Here is a 19136-nt window from a genome sequence, read left to right on the forward strand (position 1 = left end):
GAGAAGGAGAAGGAGAAGGAGAAGGAGAAGGAGAAGGAGAAGGAGAAAATTTGCTAACATAGATAGGTGTCTGCAAACCAGGCACCTTTACAAAACAAAATGTTGACAAGATATATAATCATATATAGTATTGGAAAGTATCACACTGTACATTGGAAACTGAGAGGGTTTTTTCTTAGCAGTAATCACAATAACAAGGATCACAGTGATTTTAGAAATTATTTATGTAAGCTATCACACACACTTCTGCTGTAAATTAGCCATGAGTACTAGTTAATGGACACATTAAAATTTTTACCACACATTTAATATTTTCAGAATGTACCAGAGATTGGAACAAAGCATTAGCCTCATTCCCTTGGCACAAGCTCTATTTGTTTGTAACCGTAAATTGCTTTGTACAGAACACATATGTAACGGGAAAGTTCAAAACAAAATAATTATCTTGTTTGTACCAGTCACCACAAAACTAAAACATTTCCAAAACCTAAATTTTCCATTACACCACAATCATACTTAAGGAATAGAGAAGACACTGGATATGCTAGAAACTTACAAAGAGCCATGAACATGATACCAAAGGAGTACTTTAAGCCATTTTAATAGTTTTTAAAGCATCTTTCAATTGCCTACTAGACATTGCCAAGATACCTTACCATCATTTCAAATTCTCAGTGTCTAATTCACAGTGCCTTCTTTTCACTCCCCACAAGCCTACTTGTATTCTTGTTTTCTACCCGTAATTAAAGGCATCATTTATATAGCAGTCCTCCCAAATTCAACAACTCTATGTTAGTTTCCTCCTCTCCTCCTTCCTTTCCTGTTGGCCATGGCTCTCCAGTCTTTCCCACAAGATCTCTCATGCACCTCTTCCTTCCCTCCCGTTACAGATGGCCTTTATGATGGTTTGCTTGAACAGTAGAGCAGTGTCCAACATGGGCTTCCTGCTAAATCCATAACTCTTGTCAAATGCATCTGATGAGAAGTTGCCAGAAAGGGCTCTCATGTAGCACTTAGAACTTTTCTTGAATAAGTAATAAGGATTTGTGACACAAACAAAAACGTTCAAAATATATTTAGGACGAAAAATACATCTCCCTCCCAAGCCTGCCCCCAGCTACCAAGTCTCCTTCCTGAAGGCATATATCTGTCAGCTTCTACATATCTCTCCAGAGAAATGCTCTGTATATACAACAAATATACGATCTTTCAAGGTTTAAATGTATAGCTGCCTGCACATACACACAAACAAGCACAGAGTAACAAACACAGAGTAACATTTTACACATGCTCACTGTTCTACATCTGGCTTTTCACACTGATCACAACTTGGAGTTCGGTGTGCATTATTATACACAGAGCAGACTCCTTCTTCTTCACGGTTGCATAACACTGTACTCTGTGAAATATTTCATAATTCATTTCAACCAGTCTCTAACTTAAACATTTGGGGTATTTCCAATCTTGTGCTATTGCAGTGGGTAAGTAGCCTTGTCCATATGCCTTGGCATACATAAACAGTACCTTTCATGACCTCTGCTAATTCTGGATAGTGTGGGCAGGGAAGCCACTGATGAACCCAAGGACCTAAAAAACCTTCTTTACAATCTATCCTGTGAAGTGTGTATCTTGGTCATATTGTAGTAAACCTCAGGTTAAAGTCTTTTGGAGGTTTTTCAGTAGCACTTTTGAGGACAGACCTGTGAGTCCTTGGTGGTAGGCATGCTTTTATCCATCCTGAAAAGGCATGTACAACCTGAAACATATTCACGTGAACAACAATCTACTTGCACAAAACAGCAACTCTAAATTCCTACAAAGGTTCTCAAGGGGAGAAGGATTAGCAGGTTTGCCCTGATAGCTTTTCTTACATTATGAGCCTAACAAACAGAGCACTCCAAGTTTTTAGTTTAGCTACAAAAGGACCAATAGTTTCTTGCTGCCTAGAACTTTGGTCTGAGGAAGCTCATAATAACTTTAAAGAAGTATTTCTCTAGGCTATACTCTTGGAAAAGACGTTATGTCGTTACATGAAAAGATAAACATGATGTACTTACAGAAACAATGATAACGCATTTCATTTCTAAAAGCCTGATGTCCAAGTTAGAGAAAAAAGAATGCAAATTTCAAACTCCACTTTTAAATTATCAGCTTTCATAGTATAAAGCCATCTATACTACATATAAGTCAATTTTAAGAGGCAAAACAACCACTCAGATTGCATTAATGTGGTATCATTTTAGAGCGCTATAAAATAGGTTAGCCACAGAGACATAAAAAATATGTGGTTTGCCATTATCAGGCATCAGATAATTTTGAGACCACTGCAATCATCAGTCACAGGCAAGAATCGTGTTTTTAAGACTCATTGTTAGCATAAACATCATCTGGTCATGATGTAAAGAGTTCAACGAGGATACAAATATTTATGGGTATATTATAATCCGTCATCATTGAGGAGAAATGAGGAAACTGTGTGCTTTAAGCTAAAACTTGAAATGACACATTTCTCTGAAAGGAAAACTAGGGTCTATCATTCATTCATTCAACAGCACATTCCTTCCTTCGTTCAACAAATACTTATTGTCTTTCCCCTCTGTTCCAGGCCTTGTGTTAACCCTGGGGATCCAGTGGTAAAGAAGACAGTCTTTGGGTATGCAAGAAATTTCAGTCCCCACCATCTCCCCTCACTCCTTGCCACATACACACACCATGCAAAGGTCTCTCCAACAGCATTCTTGAAGGATGGTCACTTAGCTCTTGCTGTTTGGTAGAATGAGACAGTGTGTGCAAAGTGCCTGGGAATCTCTAAATCCACTCCTTGCCTACTCCCAACAAACCCCAAGAGCCGGGAGCCCCAAATTCTACATTAGCTGTATATAGCTATCAGCCACCCAACCTTGAGAAATTCATTTCAGCCCTCTGAACCTGAGTCCGCTCTGAGAACTCTGTTCTTGAAGGCCCCTTCCAGTTCGTAGGGAATGAGAGGGCTACAGATTTCTAATAATGGACAGAGGCATTACCTCACAAGAGGCCTGTTCTATCAGATGACTCATGTTAGAAAGTTCTCTTTTAAGTAGAGCTAAAATTGTCCCTCTGTGAATTCAACTGTGAATCTTTCTCCTGCACACTGCAGTAACATAAAACCTGTCGACTGCCTCTTAGACATGAGAATCCATCACATATTAAAAAGATGTCATTTCCCCAAATCTTTCAGATAGAAAGTGGCCTCTAAAGTCAGTCAATCCCACGATTCCCAGACCTTTGTATAATATGGGTTGCCTTCCTCTGGGAGCTCTTGATCAACATTTCTATTCAAAATATAGTGCCCCAAATAAAATATAGTATTCTAAATCGGCAGTATGACCAGCAAGTGTTTAGCAGTATATCAGGCAATGCTATAGAAAATTCTGTGATTGACTTGGAGGAGAAGAGGCAACCGAAAACATAAAAAAAAAACATAGGAATACTATCTGACCAAACTCATTTAAAACTCCACAATAAATGGGGCACCTGGGTGACTCAGTTAAACATCCAACTCTTGATTTCAGGTCAGGTCATGATCTCAAGATTTGTGAGATCTGCCATCTGAGCTGGTGACGCAGAGCCTGCTTGGGATTCTCTCTCTCTCTCTCTCTCTCTCTCTCTCTCTCTCTCTCTCTGTCTCTCAAAATAATAAATAAATATTTAAAACAATAAAAAAATAACTCCACAACAAAGAGTCACAATGGCAGAGTGGTCAGAGCACAGACTGAAGCCAGATGACCTGGATGGGTTCAGATTGTCACTATTTACATGTATTAGGTGTTGCTTCTCCATTTCAGATTTGTCATCTATAAAATGGAGAGCATAATACTACCTACCAGGACTGATATAATTAACTGAATGAATTATCAGCATTTCGAGACGGCACATTGTAGTTATAGTAAATATTATCATCAGAGTAGGCAACTTATTTATCTAAGTGATTATTTATTTAGATGATAATCTAAACACCTGTTTTGTGACATGCATTCACAGATGACATAAAAATAACTTTTCATTCCTTCCTTTGTAATTGAAGATTGAGGTATTAGTGGATAAAAGTAAACTGACACTTCCTTAGGTTCAAAGGATCTGATATCTCTCTTAAGAGAGAAGATGAACTGAATTGTAATAGAGAGGAAGCTAAGGGGAAACCAGAATCAACAAAAAGTACACATTAAAGAAACAAGTTCTGGGGCACCTGGGTGGCTGGGTCGGTTGGGCATCCGACTTTGGCTCAGGTCATGATCTTATGGTTTATGAGTTCGAGCCCCATGTCACGCTCTGTTCTGACAGCTCAGAGCCTGGAACCTGCTTCGGATTCCTTGTCTCCCTCTCTCTCTGCCCCTTCCCTGCTCGTGATCTCTCTCTCTCCCTCTCTCGCAAAAATAAATAAGGATTATCCATTTCATCAGTTGATGGAATACTACACGGCAACAAGAAAAAATGAAATGTGGCCCTTTGTAGCAATGTGGATGGAACTGGAAAGTGTGATGCTAAGTGAAATAAGTCATACAGAGAAAGACAGATACCATATGTTTTCATTCTATGTGGATAGAATGTGGATCCTGAGAAACTTAACAGAGACCATGGGGGAGGGGAAGGAAAAAAAAAGAGGTTAGAGAGGGAGGGAGCCAAAACATAAGAGACTCTTAAAAACTGAGAACAAACTGAGGGTTGATGGGCGGTGGGAGGGAGGAGAGTGTGGGTGATGGGCACTGAGGAGGGCACCTGTTGGGATGAGCACTGGGTGTTGTATGGAAACCAATTTGACAATACATTTCATATTTAAAATAAAAAAATAAATAAATAATTTAAAAAAATAAGCATTAAAAAAACCTTTTTTTAATAAAAAAAGTAAACAAATTCTTAAGAACATTTTCCCCTCCCATTAAACAGCTGCTCATTTCAGTTATACTATGAATGTATAATTTTCAGCATTTTATGTGCCATAAACATTATATTCTCTGTATTGGTTTTTATGCCTACTTTTTGAAACTTCATTGGAGGAATCAAGTCTAATGATAATCAACTTTCAGTCATGTCTGCAGTGGCAAGTGACCCCTGAACTAAAATGACTCTTTGTTCCAGTGCTCATTTAGTTCTAAAAATAAATGCTACCACATGGTTTCTGTGTTTTACACAACCGAGAAAAGCCAGCATGGGTGTGCAGTAACCGCAAGATTCCAAATGCACCCACAGATAGCTCACTGAAAATGTTCAGGGTAGTTAGATAAACCAAATAAATTGCCTCTGTATTTCTTTCTAGTTAAAAAAAAAAAAATTCAAAAAGCTTTCTTTACAAACTTCCATAAAAAGTGTTAACAATGTCATACAATAATTTCCTTAAAAATGATGACTCATTTAAGATGTAGCCTAAACGACATTAAAATGTAATCAAAGCAGTCATTTGGACAACACATTTTTTTTAAAATTTTTTTTAACATTTATTTATTTTTGAGACAGAGAGAGAGCATGAACAGGGGAGGGTCAGAGAAAGAGTGAGACACAGAATCTGAAACAGGCTCCAGGCTCTGAGCTGTCAGCACAGAGCCCGATGCGGGGCTCGAACCCACAAAACGTGAGATGATGACCTGAGTCGAAGTTGGACGATTAACCGACTGAGCCACCCAGGCGCCCCTGGACAACACATTTTGAAAAGCCTAATGTATAAATGTGATTGTGATGGCTTTCAAATCATTAAAAAGCTGTTCTTTATCATACACATCTATATAACAAGGTATGATTGAAATTTCATCCATTATAGCACAGTTGCTTTCCCGAATAACCTATTAATATGAGGTAACAGTGGAGATAAATCTTCACTGCACCTCTGAAACATAGGCAGGGTGGGACGCTTTCTCAAGATAAAGTTCATCCACATACTCCTTCAAAATTCCCAAACTTGTTGGGAATTGGCAACACGCTTCCACTTGTGAAGCGCACAGTGGGGATAATGACCTCAGGGTTATGACAGCCACTAGCGCTTGGTAAACTATATGTGCTCGTCACTGGGCTGGGGATTGCGATGTGTTATCACATTTCACTTAATCCTCATAACCCCATGAGGCGGGCTCCATCGCCGTCCTCAGTTACAGGTGAACTCATTTGTCCAAAGTCACGTAACTAGACAGGGCCAAGCAGGACACAAACCCACACCGTTCGACTTCACGGTCTAAAGTCTGCAACCGAGTAAGTCACAAAAAGCCGGGATATACGCATCATGGTAAGTGAGAAAGAGACAAACAGAGCAGCGGAGGTGAGAAGAGAGAGAGAACAGGGGCAAAGACTAACCAGATGGAAAGAACACTGTGTGAGAAGGAAGCACCCTGTCTTATGCATCAGGAGGGCTGGGACCCTTCCCCAGGAGGCACTGGTGTGACCAAGGGGAAGTCAATTCTCTCCGGTCTAAGAGAAGAACACCTTTGCCTACAGCACAGTGGTGTGTTAAAATTAAAACGTGAAAGTGGAAATAAAACACCAGAACACCATGCAGAAATCAATAAAACAAGAAAAAAGGAAGGAAATGAGACAATTAGAAAATGAACGACAAAATTAAGAACGTCTCGTAGATGCCACAATTGTAGACATGCTATGGTAGAACTTAAACTACACATAAATTCGTGATGAACGTTAATGAATCCTGAAGGATTATAAATTGCCAAGAAGGCTGTCAGGGTTGTCCTTTTCCATTCCCTGATCACATCACTGACACCTAATGTCACGGAAAATGCTTTCAGTTTTTTGTTGTTATTGTCACTGCCGTCTATTGCAGAAGACACATGTAAAACCCGAAACTCCAACCTTGGTTAAAATTAGCCCAATTTTAGGGCTAAATATGCATGTATGGATGTGTACATACACATATCTGTATATATTTAAAAATCTGTTTATTTCAACACTGTGAGATCCGGAGGAAAGGAATTTGGTGATGTTGTGTGCCCAACAGAAACAGTCAGCTAACAAAGGGGCGTTGTTTTAAGCCACAAAGTTTGTGGTAATTTGTTACAAAGCAATTGAAAACTAACATGTACCTGAGGTGACTAAGACAACCAACAAAAAAATCACCAAGAAAATTATTCACTCCAAGGATGGGAGCACAGGACTGTGCAAGGAAGGAAAAGTAACCATCAAGTAGGCAGGTCTGAACCATGTCCACAAGTCCTGTGACGCAATGCTCATGGTGTTTATGTTCCCTCCCTTGAAGCTCAGTCAGCCTTAGTGACTCACTCGTAAGCCACAGAATGTGGCAGAAATGATGCTGAGTAACCTCTCATGTTAAGTCAGTTTCTGCTGTGGTCTCTAAAACAGTGCTCTAGGACCCGTTCTACTAGAGAGCTTGGCATTGGGTTTTCAGGCAAAGCACTGCATTTCCATTTTCCATTTGCTAATTATAGATTTTCCATTTACTATTGTCCCTTGTCAATATATCATCCTTAGGGACTTCAAGGCATGGCTGTAGTGAAGCTGAATGTGGCCATTCCTGTATTCTCTAGCCATAATACCACCAAACTACACCATTAACCTTCGACATGAACTAGCTAAAATAACAGCATTAATAGCAGTCAATGCAATCCAGAAAGGTAGGATATTTAAATATTTAAAGATAGAGAGGATTGCCAATTATTGGTTGAAAATCTATCTCTTATTCTATTTTATGCCATAGAAAGTTCTACCAAACTGATTTGCTATAAGACTCTAAGCAATCTGCCTAACATTTTAGTCTCCCCATTTCTGGACCAACAAACTTCAGGAATAACGTTTGGTTGAGTGGACAAATTTCTTGAAAATATTTCAACCAAAAGTCTTCTCATGTGTAAAATAAACTTTCATCTTATTAATTAAATCAACAAATACTTATGGGTAAGTTAATATGAGGTAAAACAACATGACAGAGTTTCTGTCCTCAGGGAGCTGATAATAAACATAAGTACCTAATTAAATAAAAAGGCAGAATATAGTGAGTTCTATAATAAAAAAGATACAACAGGAGAGATTGAATGTACTTGTAGGCCAAGAAAGAGCTATGCAAAGGATCTGAATAACTTCTCTTAAATTCAAGCTTTTCACTTCCTTTTACCTTTATATACACCAACACCTTGGACCTCATCTTTACCTGAAATTGTTCTATCTTCCAAATCTTAAATTTTGGAACCCTCTTTCAAACTAAATTCTTTTTTTTTTTTTTTCAACGTTTATTTATTTTTGGGACAGAGAGAGACAGAGCATGAACGGGGGAGGGGCAGAGAAAGAGGGAGACACAGAATCGGAAACAGGCTCCAGGCTCTGAGCCATCCGCCCAGAGCCTGACGCGGGGCTCGAACTCACAGACCGCGAGATCGTGACCTGGCTGAAGTCGGACGCTTAACCGACTGCGCCACCCAGGCGCCCCTCAAACTAAATTCTAGATCCCTTTTGGGGGGAAACTCTTATTGTCCACTCCCCCATGAGCGTCCAGTGTCCACAGAGGAGAGAGGACTACTAGGGAAGGCAAGTGGTTCATCATCCTACCCCACCTTCACTTGGGAGGAAGGAAAAAGAAGCAACAATTTATCAGAAGCTCTGTACTTAATGGTTGTTGGGTCTTGTTCAGCCATGAATAAAGCCGTCCCTCACTCCCTACGTTTTATTCTCAAGAACCGAGAACACAGAAGGGAAGATGGATGAGTTATTGATCCCTCAAACATCCAATAATCCCTTTACCTTTCTGTCTGATACATCCTACAAACCATCTACCCTGGATCAATTTAGTTGTTCCCTCTCCCCATCCTAAAGAAAATGCGAAAGGCATGGAAATAAGGTGCATTATTAAACTTGACCTCGATGTTTGCTAGACATTATTTACCACCTCATAATCTACTACAGGTCCCTGTTCAGTGCCAACTCTCATTTTCTACAGAAGCGACTCCAAAGCCACCTAAACTCTTACTCAGGGCAGATGACCCTGTCTTCAATTTCATGAAGAAAACAGTAGTATTTAGGTTTGAGATGAATGAACTTCCCGCACACACTTAACTCCATAAACTTTCTGTCTCCTAATCAATGCTGATCTTTACATGAGCTCTGGCTCCCACACCCTTCAGCTTATTTGGCAGTCATGCTCCGTCCATTCTCCCCCTACTTCCTGGACACTCCAACTTTGAGTCTAACACTTCTTTTCTCTCTTCATACACACTCAAAGCCCATTTTAAAGACAAAGCAAAGCAACAACAACAAAACCAGAATTCTCTTCAAGCCTGAACATTCTTCTAGCTATACTTGTTCTCCTTCTAGCAGCCAAGCTTTTCAAACCAGCAATCCACCCCGGCCTCCCTGCCTTCCCGCCTTGTTCCGGAGTGCAGCCTAATGCATTCCACCCGGTCCCTGAAGTCATTCCCATCAGTGTGACCCAGTCACCTCCAAGGTAACAAATTCCATAAACGCTTTCATCTCTCCTTTGACTTGACCTCTCTGCAGTATTTGATGTCTGCAACTTCCGTCCTAAAACTATCTTCCACAGGCTTTTCCTAACATCATCACCTTCTAAAACTCCTCGTATACTTCCGAGTGCTCTGTCTTTATTGGTCCAACTTGAAATTTTAACATTTTCCCAGGATTCTATTCTTGGCTTTCCTCTCCTCAAACTAAACTCTCCCTGGGGAAGGGGGAGGGGCAGGAATATTTACACCATGAATTATCCCACGTGCCCATAAATCAATATGGCTAAATCTGAATGCATTTGCTTCCTCCCCCACCCCCACCCCTGCCAGTGCTTACCTCTACCGCGGCACTGCTCTGTGTTTGTTCATCTGTCTGCCTTCCCTGCCCTGGCATGCCTGGGAGAGGGACACAGCTCGCCTCTGTCAGTAGTGGTAGCTTCTTGAGCAGGGGCTGGGAGTGTGCAGGGGGCAAGAACACAGCAAGAGCAGTGCATCTTAGAGGGCCTAGGAATATGAAGTTATAAAAAGTACCCCAGATGGACTTCACTGCACTGTATTGTGACTAGCGCACAGTGGGTATTCAAATCATATTTTTTGAATGAAAGAAGCACAGGAAGATTGAGATACGTGGATACGCTTTGCAGAAGTGGCAGAATTCCAACAGCTACAGAAGGAGGAGGGATCATTCGAGCCAGAGGGAACGGGAAAAGCCCGAGCACAGACAGAAAGGCTGGACCAGGGAGCTGCACGAGGACAGAGTCTCAGGAACACGAGAACGCCGAGGCGTGATTTTATGAGACTTTAGGTTGGAGCCGCAAACGCCACTTGACGGGCAACAGCGAGCCAGTGAGTTCCTTCCGGCAACGTGATTTGTAATCGGGAAGGAATTCGCTGAAACCGAGGCTACCTCTTAAGTAGCTATCAAATGAATTACTTAAGTGAGAATAAGTGAAGGCCTGAACTATAGCAACCACCTGAACTGCAGCAACAGAGCAAAAGTAGAACAGAAGGAAAAAACATTCCTTTTTGAATATTCATAAACAACAGAATTAAAGTATTACATTTAAAGGAAGTGAGGGGCACCTGGGTGGCTCAGTTTTGAGTGTCTGACTCTTGATCTCAACTCAGGTCATGATCCCAGGTTCGTGGGATCGAGCCCCATATGAGGCTTTTTGCTAAGCGTGGAGCCTGCTTAAGATTCTCCCTCTCTCGGGGCGCCTGGGTGGCTCAGTCGGTTAAGCATCCGACTTTGGCTCAGGTCATGATCTCATGGTCCGTGGGTTCGTGCCCCGCATCGGGCTCTGTGCTGACAGCTCAGAGCCTAGAACCTGTTTCAGATTCTGTGTCTCCCTCTTTCTGACCCTCCCCGTTCATGCTCTCTATCTCAAAAAATAAATAAATGTTAAAAAAAAAAATTAAGATTCGCCCTCTCTCTCTCTCTCCCTCTGCCCCTCTCCCAAACTTGTGCTCTCTCTAAAATAAAATTAAAAATTAAAAAATTCAAATAAATAAACTTAAAAGAGGTAAAAATGTTAAAGCACAAAAACTAAAAGGTCCAAAATGGAAAACACTGTAAATACTTAAAAAAAAAATACATTTAATATCTTCGTTTATTGACCCAAACAATCATGAAAAGTATTGGGTACACAACGTACTCATCAAGTGTATTGAGTTGGCAGGAATTCCAACGCACAACAGTTGACACACAGTTGGTAACTAAGAGGACTTTCTGTACCTGTTTAGGAAAGGTCATTCTATGACTTTTGAGAAGGGAGTCAGCAGAATAGAACCATACCGTGAAACTGTTGTTAGCATTTTTGGTGCTTGCTTCAGCTACACTGGCATCTGAGAGGTCGACTTCATCAAATATCAGAGACTGTTAATGAAAAAGAACACAAACACATTAAATGAAAACCTAACTCAATGCTCGTCAATAATTTTGTTGTTGTTGTTATCGGGCCATGACTATGAAGCGATGTCAGGAATTAGGAATAGAAAAGGAAAGGAAAGTCATTCGTGACACTTTGCCGTTTCTTAAGAAGAGTGAGTAAAACCATGAAGCACAATTAACTCTTAAATCACAAACTGGGAAGGTCTTTAAAGAACCCTGGCACAGTGTTTCAATGCAAAATGCTGTGTGCCCTCTAGAAGCATAATTTATGGGGAACCTCCTAACTGTGTCACACACACGTACACACAAAGCAACACCTCCTGACACGCAACAAACGGCCTGTAACAACTTTGCCAGCAGGCAAACATCCTCCTTCCCACATTTGCTAAGTGAGAAATGAGAACTAGTCCTGGGTCGGATCATGGTGAGTTCCTGAACTTTCTGAACCCTATTTTCCTCATCCATACATGGGTTCAGATGAGAAGGTGAATGTGCTCTGCAAATATAAAATGGAAGTTTCCTTTGTACTCTTAAAAATGGTTTCAATCAAAAAAAGTTCCTGTGAGAAAAACTCCAGAGAAACGGAATCTTTAATATTAGTGTTCCATTTGGAGATTAGGAGATTCTAGTAAATGAACGTATCCGTCCCACTTTGGGTCATTTGGCCATTTTCGCACTCATTCCGCGTCCCTGCAGCAGGGCAGGGATGACAGCATACGTCTGGGGCTGCAGACAAGGGACCGTCCTCTCATAGCTTCCGCCACCACCCCCAAGATCTCCAGGGCACTTGTGAGTCTACTTCACTCCAACCAACCTGTTAGACTTGTTCCCTGACCAGAAGGAACTTAAAATCTAGCATAGGAGAAGAAACAGACACAACCCATTTTAATGCAAGAGAGACTATTAAAAGTGGAAAAGAAGAAATCCGACAGAATACTATGAAATTCAAATAATTTCTCCAGCAGAAGACACTTGAACTCTTGCTCTCATGAATGATGGAGTAAGAATATTTGAGGGGATCTTAAAGAAAGCAGGGAGTTTCATCAAGTGGAGACAGAGGGAAAGTCATCTGCCGATGGTACACATGGGGCGAGGCCGAAGGCTGTCAAATGGCCAATGCTTCCCTAGAGATGAATGTGAAAAGTCAGCATGGAGCCAGATCAGGGACAACCTAGAACATAACGACTTTTAAAATAGAATTACTTGGTTTGGTTATTACTTCTACAGCTGCACAGACCAAGAATTAGGTTTGTTTGCATATTTGATTTTATCTCCTGGTATATAACTCTAATTATATCAGAAACATACAGTTTTTAATATGGAAATTATCAATTATCCAAGTGAGACAGCAGCAAGACATCTTAATGTTAACTTCTCAAGGAATATTAAAATGTCAGTTTTAAATGGAAGCTCATCATTACTCATTTTTTTCTTACCCAACCACATCACTCTTATTTTATTCAACTGTTATGTAACAATCATTTAAAGCCTTGATTCTATTTCACTGTGGTTTTTATTCTTAACTGCTAGCACAATGGAATGATTGTTTGTATTATCTCATTTAAGCCTCCCCAGAACAACACATGCTGCCCACAGCCACTCCACTAGAATGTGCTGGAATTGGGATACGAATCTTGTCTGAAATTGGAGTATGGATTCTTAGCAACTATAGCAATCCTCTCTCTCATGGTCAGGGAAAGATTTATAAGGTAAAAAGGTAGCAAGAAAAGAGGGAAACCCAACATTTTTGAGTTTATTACATTTAATAAACTTTACACTTAAAGTTTTACTTTAATTGTAAGGGAAGCGGAAAGGAAGAAAGAAAACTACTTTAGAACCTTCCCATAAGATTGTCCTTTGTGGACATGCCACGAAATTGACTTAAATAGACTCCCTTGGGATTTGGTCCAAAGTGGATCACATTCATACTAAATGCACAGAACAGTTAAGGCTATCGTGAGCACTAAGACAAAAAGTTTACAGAACCAAAATTTTTAATCCATTCACAACTTCAAGCGCTTGCAAGTAATATTCTCCCAAATTACCTTTGAGTCCTTTGCATAATAAAGTGTACGGCCTCGAAGTTTGAAGTAACGCTTTTTCCACCTCTGGAAAGAACTGGTTTGCTTCAATAGCTGTCCCTCTTTAATACTGGTCTGGGGAGAAACAGAAGCATAACAACATGATGAAAATCAAATTCAAAACCAAGTAAAATTCAGGGGTGCCTGAGTGGCTGAGTCAGTTGAGTGTCCGACTTCGGCTCAGGTCTCGATTTCACAATTCGTGGGTTCGGGCTCCTCATCGGGCTCTGTGCTGACAGCTCGGAGCCTGGAGCCTGCTCCTCATTCTGTGTCTCCCTCTCTCTCTGGCCCTCCCCTGCTTGCACGCTGTCTCTCTCACTCTCTTAAAAATAAACATTAAAGGGGCGCCTGGGTGGCTCAGTCGGTTAAGCATCCGACTTCGGCTCAGGTCATGATCTCACGTTGCGTGTGTTCGAGCCCTGCGTCGGGCTCTGTGCTGACAGCTCAGAGCCTGGAGCCTGTTTCAGATTCTGTGTCTCCCTCTCTCTGACCCTCCCCCGTTCATGCTCTGTCTCTCTCTGTTTCAAAAATAAACGTTAAAAAAAAAATTAAAAATAAAATAAAATAAAATAAAATAAAAATAAACATTAAAAAAAAAAGGAAAATTCAGAGTTAATGACACCCTATCATTGACATTTTGAATATTATTTCCCAGGTCTTACAAATTACATGAGAGAATGTTTTCTTCTTTCGACTCAACCAAGGCAGAGCATGTGCAAAGCCCCAAAGAGCTAAGGTGAATTTGACATGGTTCCCTGCCCTCCAAATAGTCACAAATAATATAGGAGACACATACACCAAACTAATATTTACAGTCAAGTGTGATGTATACATTGCCTCATATATAGTATTTAATAATGGTGGACAACGTAGAGGGGCAATATAATGTAATGATTAAGAGCATGGGGTCTAGAGCCAGAAACCTTATGTGTACCTCCTAAGGCCACCACTTAGTGGCTGAATGATCTTAGGCAAGTTACTGAACTTCTTCATGCCTTTATTATTCATCTATAAAATGGGGATGGTACCAGGGCATACCTTAGAGGGTTGTTGTGAGGAATGCATTAAAAACATATAGAAGACTTGGGGCGCCTGGGTGGCGCAGTCGGTTAAGCGTCCGACTTCAGCCAGGTCACGATCTCACGGTCCGTGAGTTCGAGCCCCGCGTCGGGCTCTGGGCTGATGGCTCAGAGCCTGGAGTCTGTTTCCGATTCTGTGTCTCCCTCTCTCTCTGCCCCTCCCCCGTTCATGCTTTGTCTCTCTCTGTCCCAAAAATAAATAAACATTGAAATAAATAAATAAATAAATAAAAAATTAAAAATTAAAAAAAAAACATATAGAAGACTTATTGCATGGCATACAGTAAGCGCTCATCACATGTTATCATTAGCTGTGTGTGACTGTAACAAACACACAGTCAAATCACTATGCATGGTGGTCCAGAGAAAGTCCAGAGGGCTCAGGGTGGGTTTTGAAGGAGTTTATCAGAATGACAAGGGATGGAAATGTGTACCTGAGGTGTGTGCAAAGTAGAAGGGCTTAAAACAGCATGCATATTTGGGAAATCTTCAAAGGACTTTCGGTTATAAACGCAGGGTAGGGTTTGCAGCGATAGAGCAGCAAGAGTTGTGGCTGGAGGAGGTGGGCAGGGGCTCTGTGATTCTGGGCCAGCCCCTGTGGCCACATGCCTCGTGTATGAAGTTCATTTCAGTATCACCAACAAGACCCTGAGAACCCTCTGGCCTCATCTAGTATCTCTCCATCCCTTTCTCCCCTCTGTCCACAATGGTGCTTTGTTTTTAAGCTGCCATCAATGCTCCTCTTAGGTCTGGACACCACCTACTCCCTCCTCCTGGGCCACCCTTCCCTCAGATATCCATCTGAGCAACTCCTTCACCTCCTTCAAGTCTTTGACCTTCTCAGTGAGACCCACCTCACTGACCTCTTATTTAATACCACAACGAGCTCCCCTGATTTTCCCTCATCTTATTTACTCCCTCACACAAAGGACTTTCCTCTTCTAACATATAATGTAATTTTCGCACGTACTACGTTTATTGTGCTACCTCTATTAGAGTAGAAGTTACCTGAGTTTATTATACCTAATAAAGTTAAATTTAATGCTTCATTTTAATCGGAAGGAAAGAAGAAAGGAAGGAAGAAGGAAATTACACTTACAGCAAATTGAACTTTTAGTCTTGCTCTGAGAATGTTCTTAGGAGACACGTCACAGGACTGACTCAAATAGATTCCACTGGGGTGGGGTCCAGGAAGGGTCACATTTATACTGAATTCATAAAATGCTATAGTGAGTCTCCAAGTCAAAAACAGCTCATAGAACCAAAGTTTAAAAACCCATCTCACTGGACTGCCCACTGATATACCTCAAGTGCCAAAAATATCATTCAGCACACACGATATTAGGATCTATATGAATGAAGAGCAGGTACTGAGTTTAAACACATGTCTGTCTGACTCCAGAGTTTACTCCCCATTTCTGTGCCATACCATCTTTTATTATTAACGAGACATAAAATACTGAGAAAAATCTGTTGCCACCAATAAGGTAGTTAAGGTATATGAACGTTTACTTTCACTTTCAGTATGAGATGTTCTCTATAGCTTGCTCTAAGATTGTCTTCCAGGAATTGTAATTTTTTTTTAAATTTTTTTTTATATTTATTCATTTTTGAAAGGCAGAGAGAGACAGAGCACAAGCAGGGGTGGGGCAGAGAGAGGGGGACACAGAATCTGAAACAGGCTCCAGGCTCTGAGCTGTCAGCACAGAGCTCGACGCAGGGCTGGAACTCATGAACCGTGAGATCATGACCTGAGTCGAAGCCGGAAGCTCAACCGACTGAGCCACCCAGGTGCCCTGCAAACAAGATGTTTACATGTTGAAACTCTAAAATTAAAAATAGCTGCTACTTTCATAATAATCTTTGTTTTGCAAAATGTCTCACCTTATTATGCACGTAAATTTCCATACAAACTCATGTGATAAGTGAAATCACTGTTAAAGATATTAAACAGTTTAATGAAATAGTTGGATGCCATTTCACCTGACTTTCTCTATGCTTATCAAAAATTTTAGGAATTGTAAATTTTGATGATAACAAAATATTTTTGAAACTTCGTACCAAAGAGCTCGGTTTGGAGTCAGACAGACAGACTGCAAGCCAGGCTCCATCAGACACCAAAAATAGGATCGTGGGCAAGTTGCTTCAGCTCTCTGTGCCCTAATTTCCCCTCTTGAAATACAGCAATAATAATACCTACTTCACAAGCTTGTTGCATCTAATTTAATTATACAGTAATGGCTGCAGAGCACTTAGCACACTGTCTGGGTTACAGCAAACATTCAATAAATGGCAGAAAGTGTTATAATTATGATATCATTATGCTATTAAGTTCAGGGAGTATTTGCCAGGCACCAAATCCTAAGAGCTTCTTGGAAGAAGAGAAGTGTTTCCAGGCCACCGTAAGGGCAAAGAACAGCTGGAGCAGAAGGAGAACGTCCAGAGATGAGGTTCAGGGAGATAAGAGCCAGAAGATGTGGCCACAACGGGGAGTTCGCTTTTTATTCTAAGTGCAAAAAGCTAGTGAAATGGTTGAAGCAGGAGAGCGAGAATGAGGAAATGTCCCAGGGAGAGGGGCTGGAGATCGAGAGCAGGTGGTAGCATCATTGAGAAGAAGGCAAGGACAGCAATTTTATTTTGGAGGCAGAATCCACTGGACTTACTGATTGGCCTAAAAGGCAACAGAGAGGAGAAGAGCCAACGAAATGTCTAAGCATTTGGCTTGGGCAACTCGATGGGAAAGCCTGAGAGAGAAAGGGGCAGGAAGAGTGAGGCAGTGAGCTGCTTTACTGTACTGCCGTAGCATCTGGTGTTGCCTGGGGGAGAGAGTCGCAATTCATATGGTATTGCTCCCGGGGGAGAGAGTCAGAATTCATCTGGTGTCGCCCGGGGGAGAGAGTCGGAATTCTTAAATCTGAACACAAAGCACTGAAATGCTGTAAAAAGATAACTTACCTAAAGAACAAATCATTTGTTCTGTAAGCGAATGTATCGGGATTTCTTACAAAGTTTCCTTTAAAGCAACGAGGAAGAAAACTCCATGTTTGCTCTATTTATATTCTAGAAGCACTGTCTGAGGAAAGCATAAATACCCTACTTCATTCTCCACCTGGTTATCAGAGTGATTTTCTTTTTTTCTTTTTTTTTATTTTTTTTTTTAATTTTTTTTTCAACGTTTATTTATTTTTGGGACAGAGAGAGACAGAGCATGAACGGGGGAGGGGCAGAGAGAGAGGGAGACACAGAATCGGAAACAGGCTCCAGGCTCTGAGCCATCAGCCCAGAGCCTGACGCAGGGCTCGAACTCCCAGACCGCGAGATCGTGACCTGGCTGAAGTCGGACGCTTAACCGACTGCGCCACCCAGGCGCCGCCAGAGTGATTTTCTAAAATGAAAACCTGAATATACCAAAGCTTGACTCTCTTTTGCCTGCAACAGAAAGCCCAAACTTCTGTATGTATCAAAGAACACCCTGCATGAGCTCCCCAACCTCATCACCGCCCCTGCTCATGCTCCTCCCTCTGCCCTAAATGTCCTGTCCTCAATTTGCCTGTCTTGAAAGCTCCTCTTCATGGAAAACTCTGATCCGTGCCAGTGCCCCGTGACGGCTTCTCTGACCCTTAGGAGGAAAGAAATAACTACTCCCACGTTTGCCCTCTCAGGCGCCCTTACCCTATTTGTATAGCAGCATCTATGACACAGAATGGCGTCGATTTACAGGTTGTGGCCAACCATGGTGTGAACCTCCCAAGAGCAAGACTGCATCTCACACCATCTAACGCATTAGCCAACACCTTAGGGCCTCTGTAAACATTGCACTGAACAACTTTTAGCTGAATGTAAAATAGCATGGAAGAGAACTTTGTATTTTAGAAGAACAAAAGAATTGGAAAACCGAGATAGTGCCCGGAAATGATTTCACGTTTTCCAGCATTTGGCAGATCTGAACCTGATTCTTTGCATGTATATAAAAACAGCAGACACAGTGCACAAAGGTGTATGTGGTCCCAGATGCACTCCCTGGGTGAGGGCTGGGGAGAGATGGGAAGAGGGATAGGAAAATGTCTATCTACCCTGATTTTAAGGATACTGCTAAATTCAGAGATGATCCCTACATCATCACTTTCAAAGCAAAGATGTAGCTTTTTCTACATCACTTTTTGTTCTTTAAATCTTGCATAAGCATGGGTTAATCTGCAGTGTGTGAGGCTGTTGGGGGGGGAGGAGTTACAGACATGTGTAAGACATAATCCTTATCTTCACGCATTTACAAACTTCTTTATGTTACACAGTCCATCTTAAATTCTTAAAAACGAAAAAAGAAAGAACATTCTGAGGCTAGCTTACTTACTTTTAAGAGATGGGATTTAAAATACTTAACTAGAAGGCAGTTATTCACATGAAAGTCAATCCTCAAAATAAACATCTGTTTATATGCGGCTACTTAAACAAACACTTCTGATAAAAGAAGCAGCATAACAAAAAAATGATTAATTTGCAACAGTCCTAGAACATATAATCATATTATCAAAGTGTGGTTCAGAGAAAAACATGCGTGGCTCCAGAAATCTCAAAATAGTGCATACACTAAGAGAACAAACAGGGACTCTTTCTTTAAGATCACAATATTTATTATGTTCAA

General features: G+C 41.1%; 1 protein-coding gene across 7 annotated transcripts in view; it reads right to left on the reverse strand.

The window, feature by feature from the left end:
* Positions 1–19136, reverse strand: part of DGKH (diacylglycerol kinase eta) — a 179468-nt gene that overhangs the window by 85708 nt on the left and 74624 nt on the right. For 3 of the 7 annotated variants that reach the window (XM_040448539.1, XM_040448537.1, XM_040448538.1), the window contains exons 3-4: positions 13380–13490; positions 11239–11319 (exon numbers count right to left, since the gene is read on the reverse strand). In XM_040448539.1, the coding sequence (XP_040304473.1) occupies positions 11239–11319; positions 13380–13490 (192 nt within the window). Of the gene's footprint in view, positions 1–2584; positions 3044–11238; positions 11320–13379; positions 13491–19136 lie in introns of those variants that run through there. The other 4 variants (XM_040448541.1, XM_040448543.1, XM_040448544.1 and 1 more) reach the window with 4 other exon arrangements.

Source organism: Herpailurus yagouaroundi, unplaced genomic scaffold (genome assembly GCF_014898765.1).
Source record: "Herpailurus yagouaroundi ecotype Mexico unplaced genomic scaffold, PumYag 197, whole genome shotgun sequence".
Lineage (NCBI taxonomy): Eukaryota > Metazoa > Chordata > Mammalia > Carnivora > Felidae > Herpailurus > Herpailurus yagouaroundi.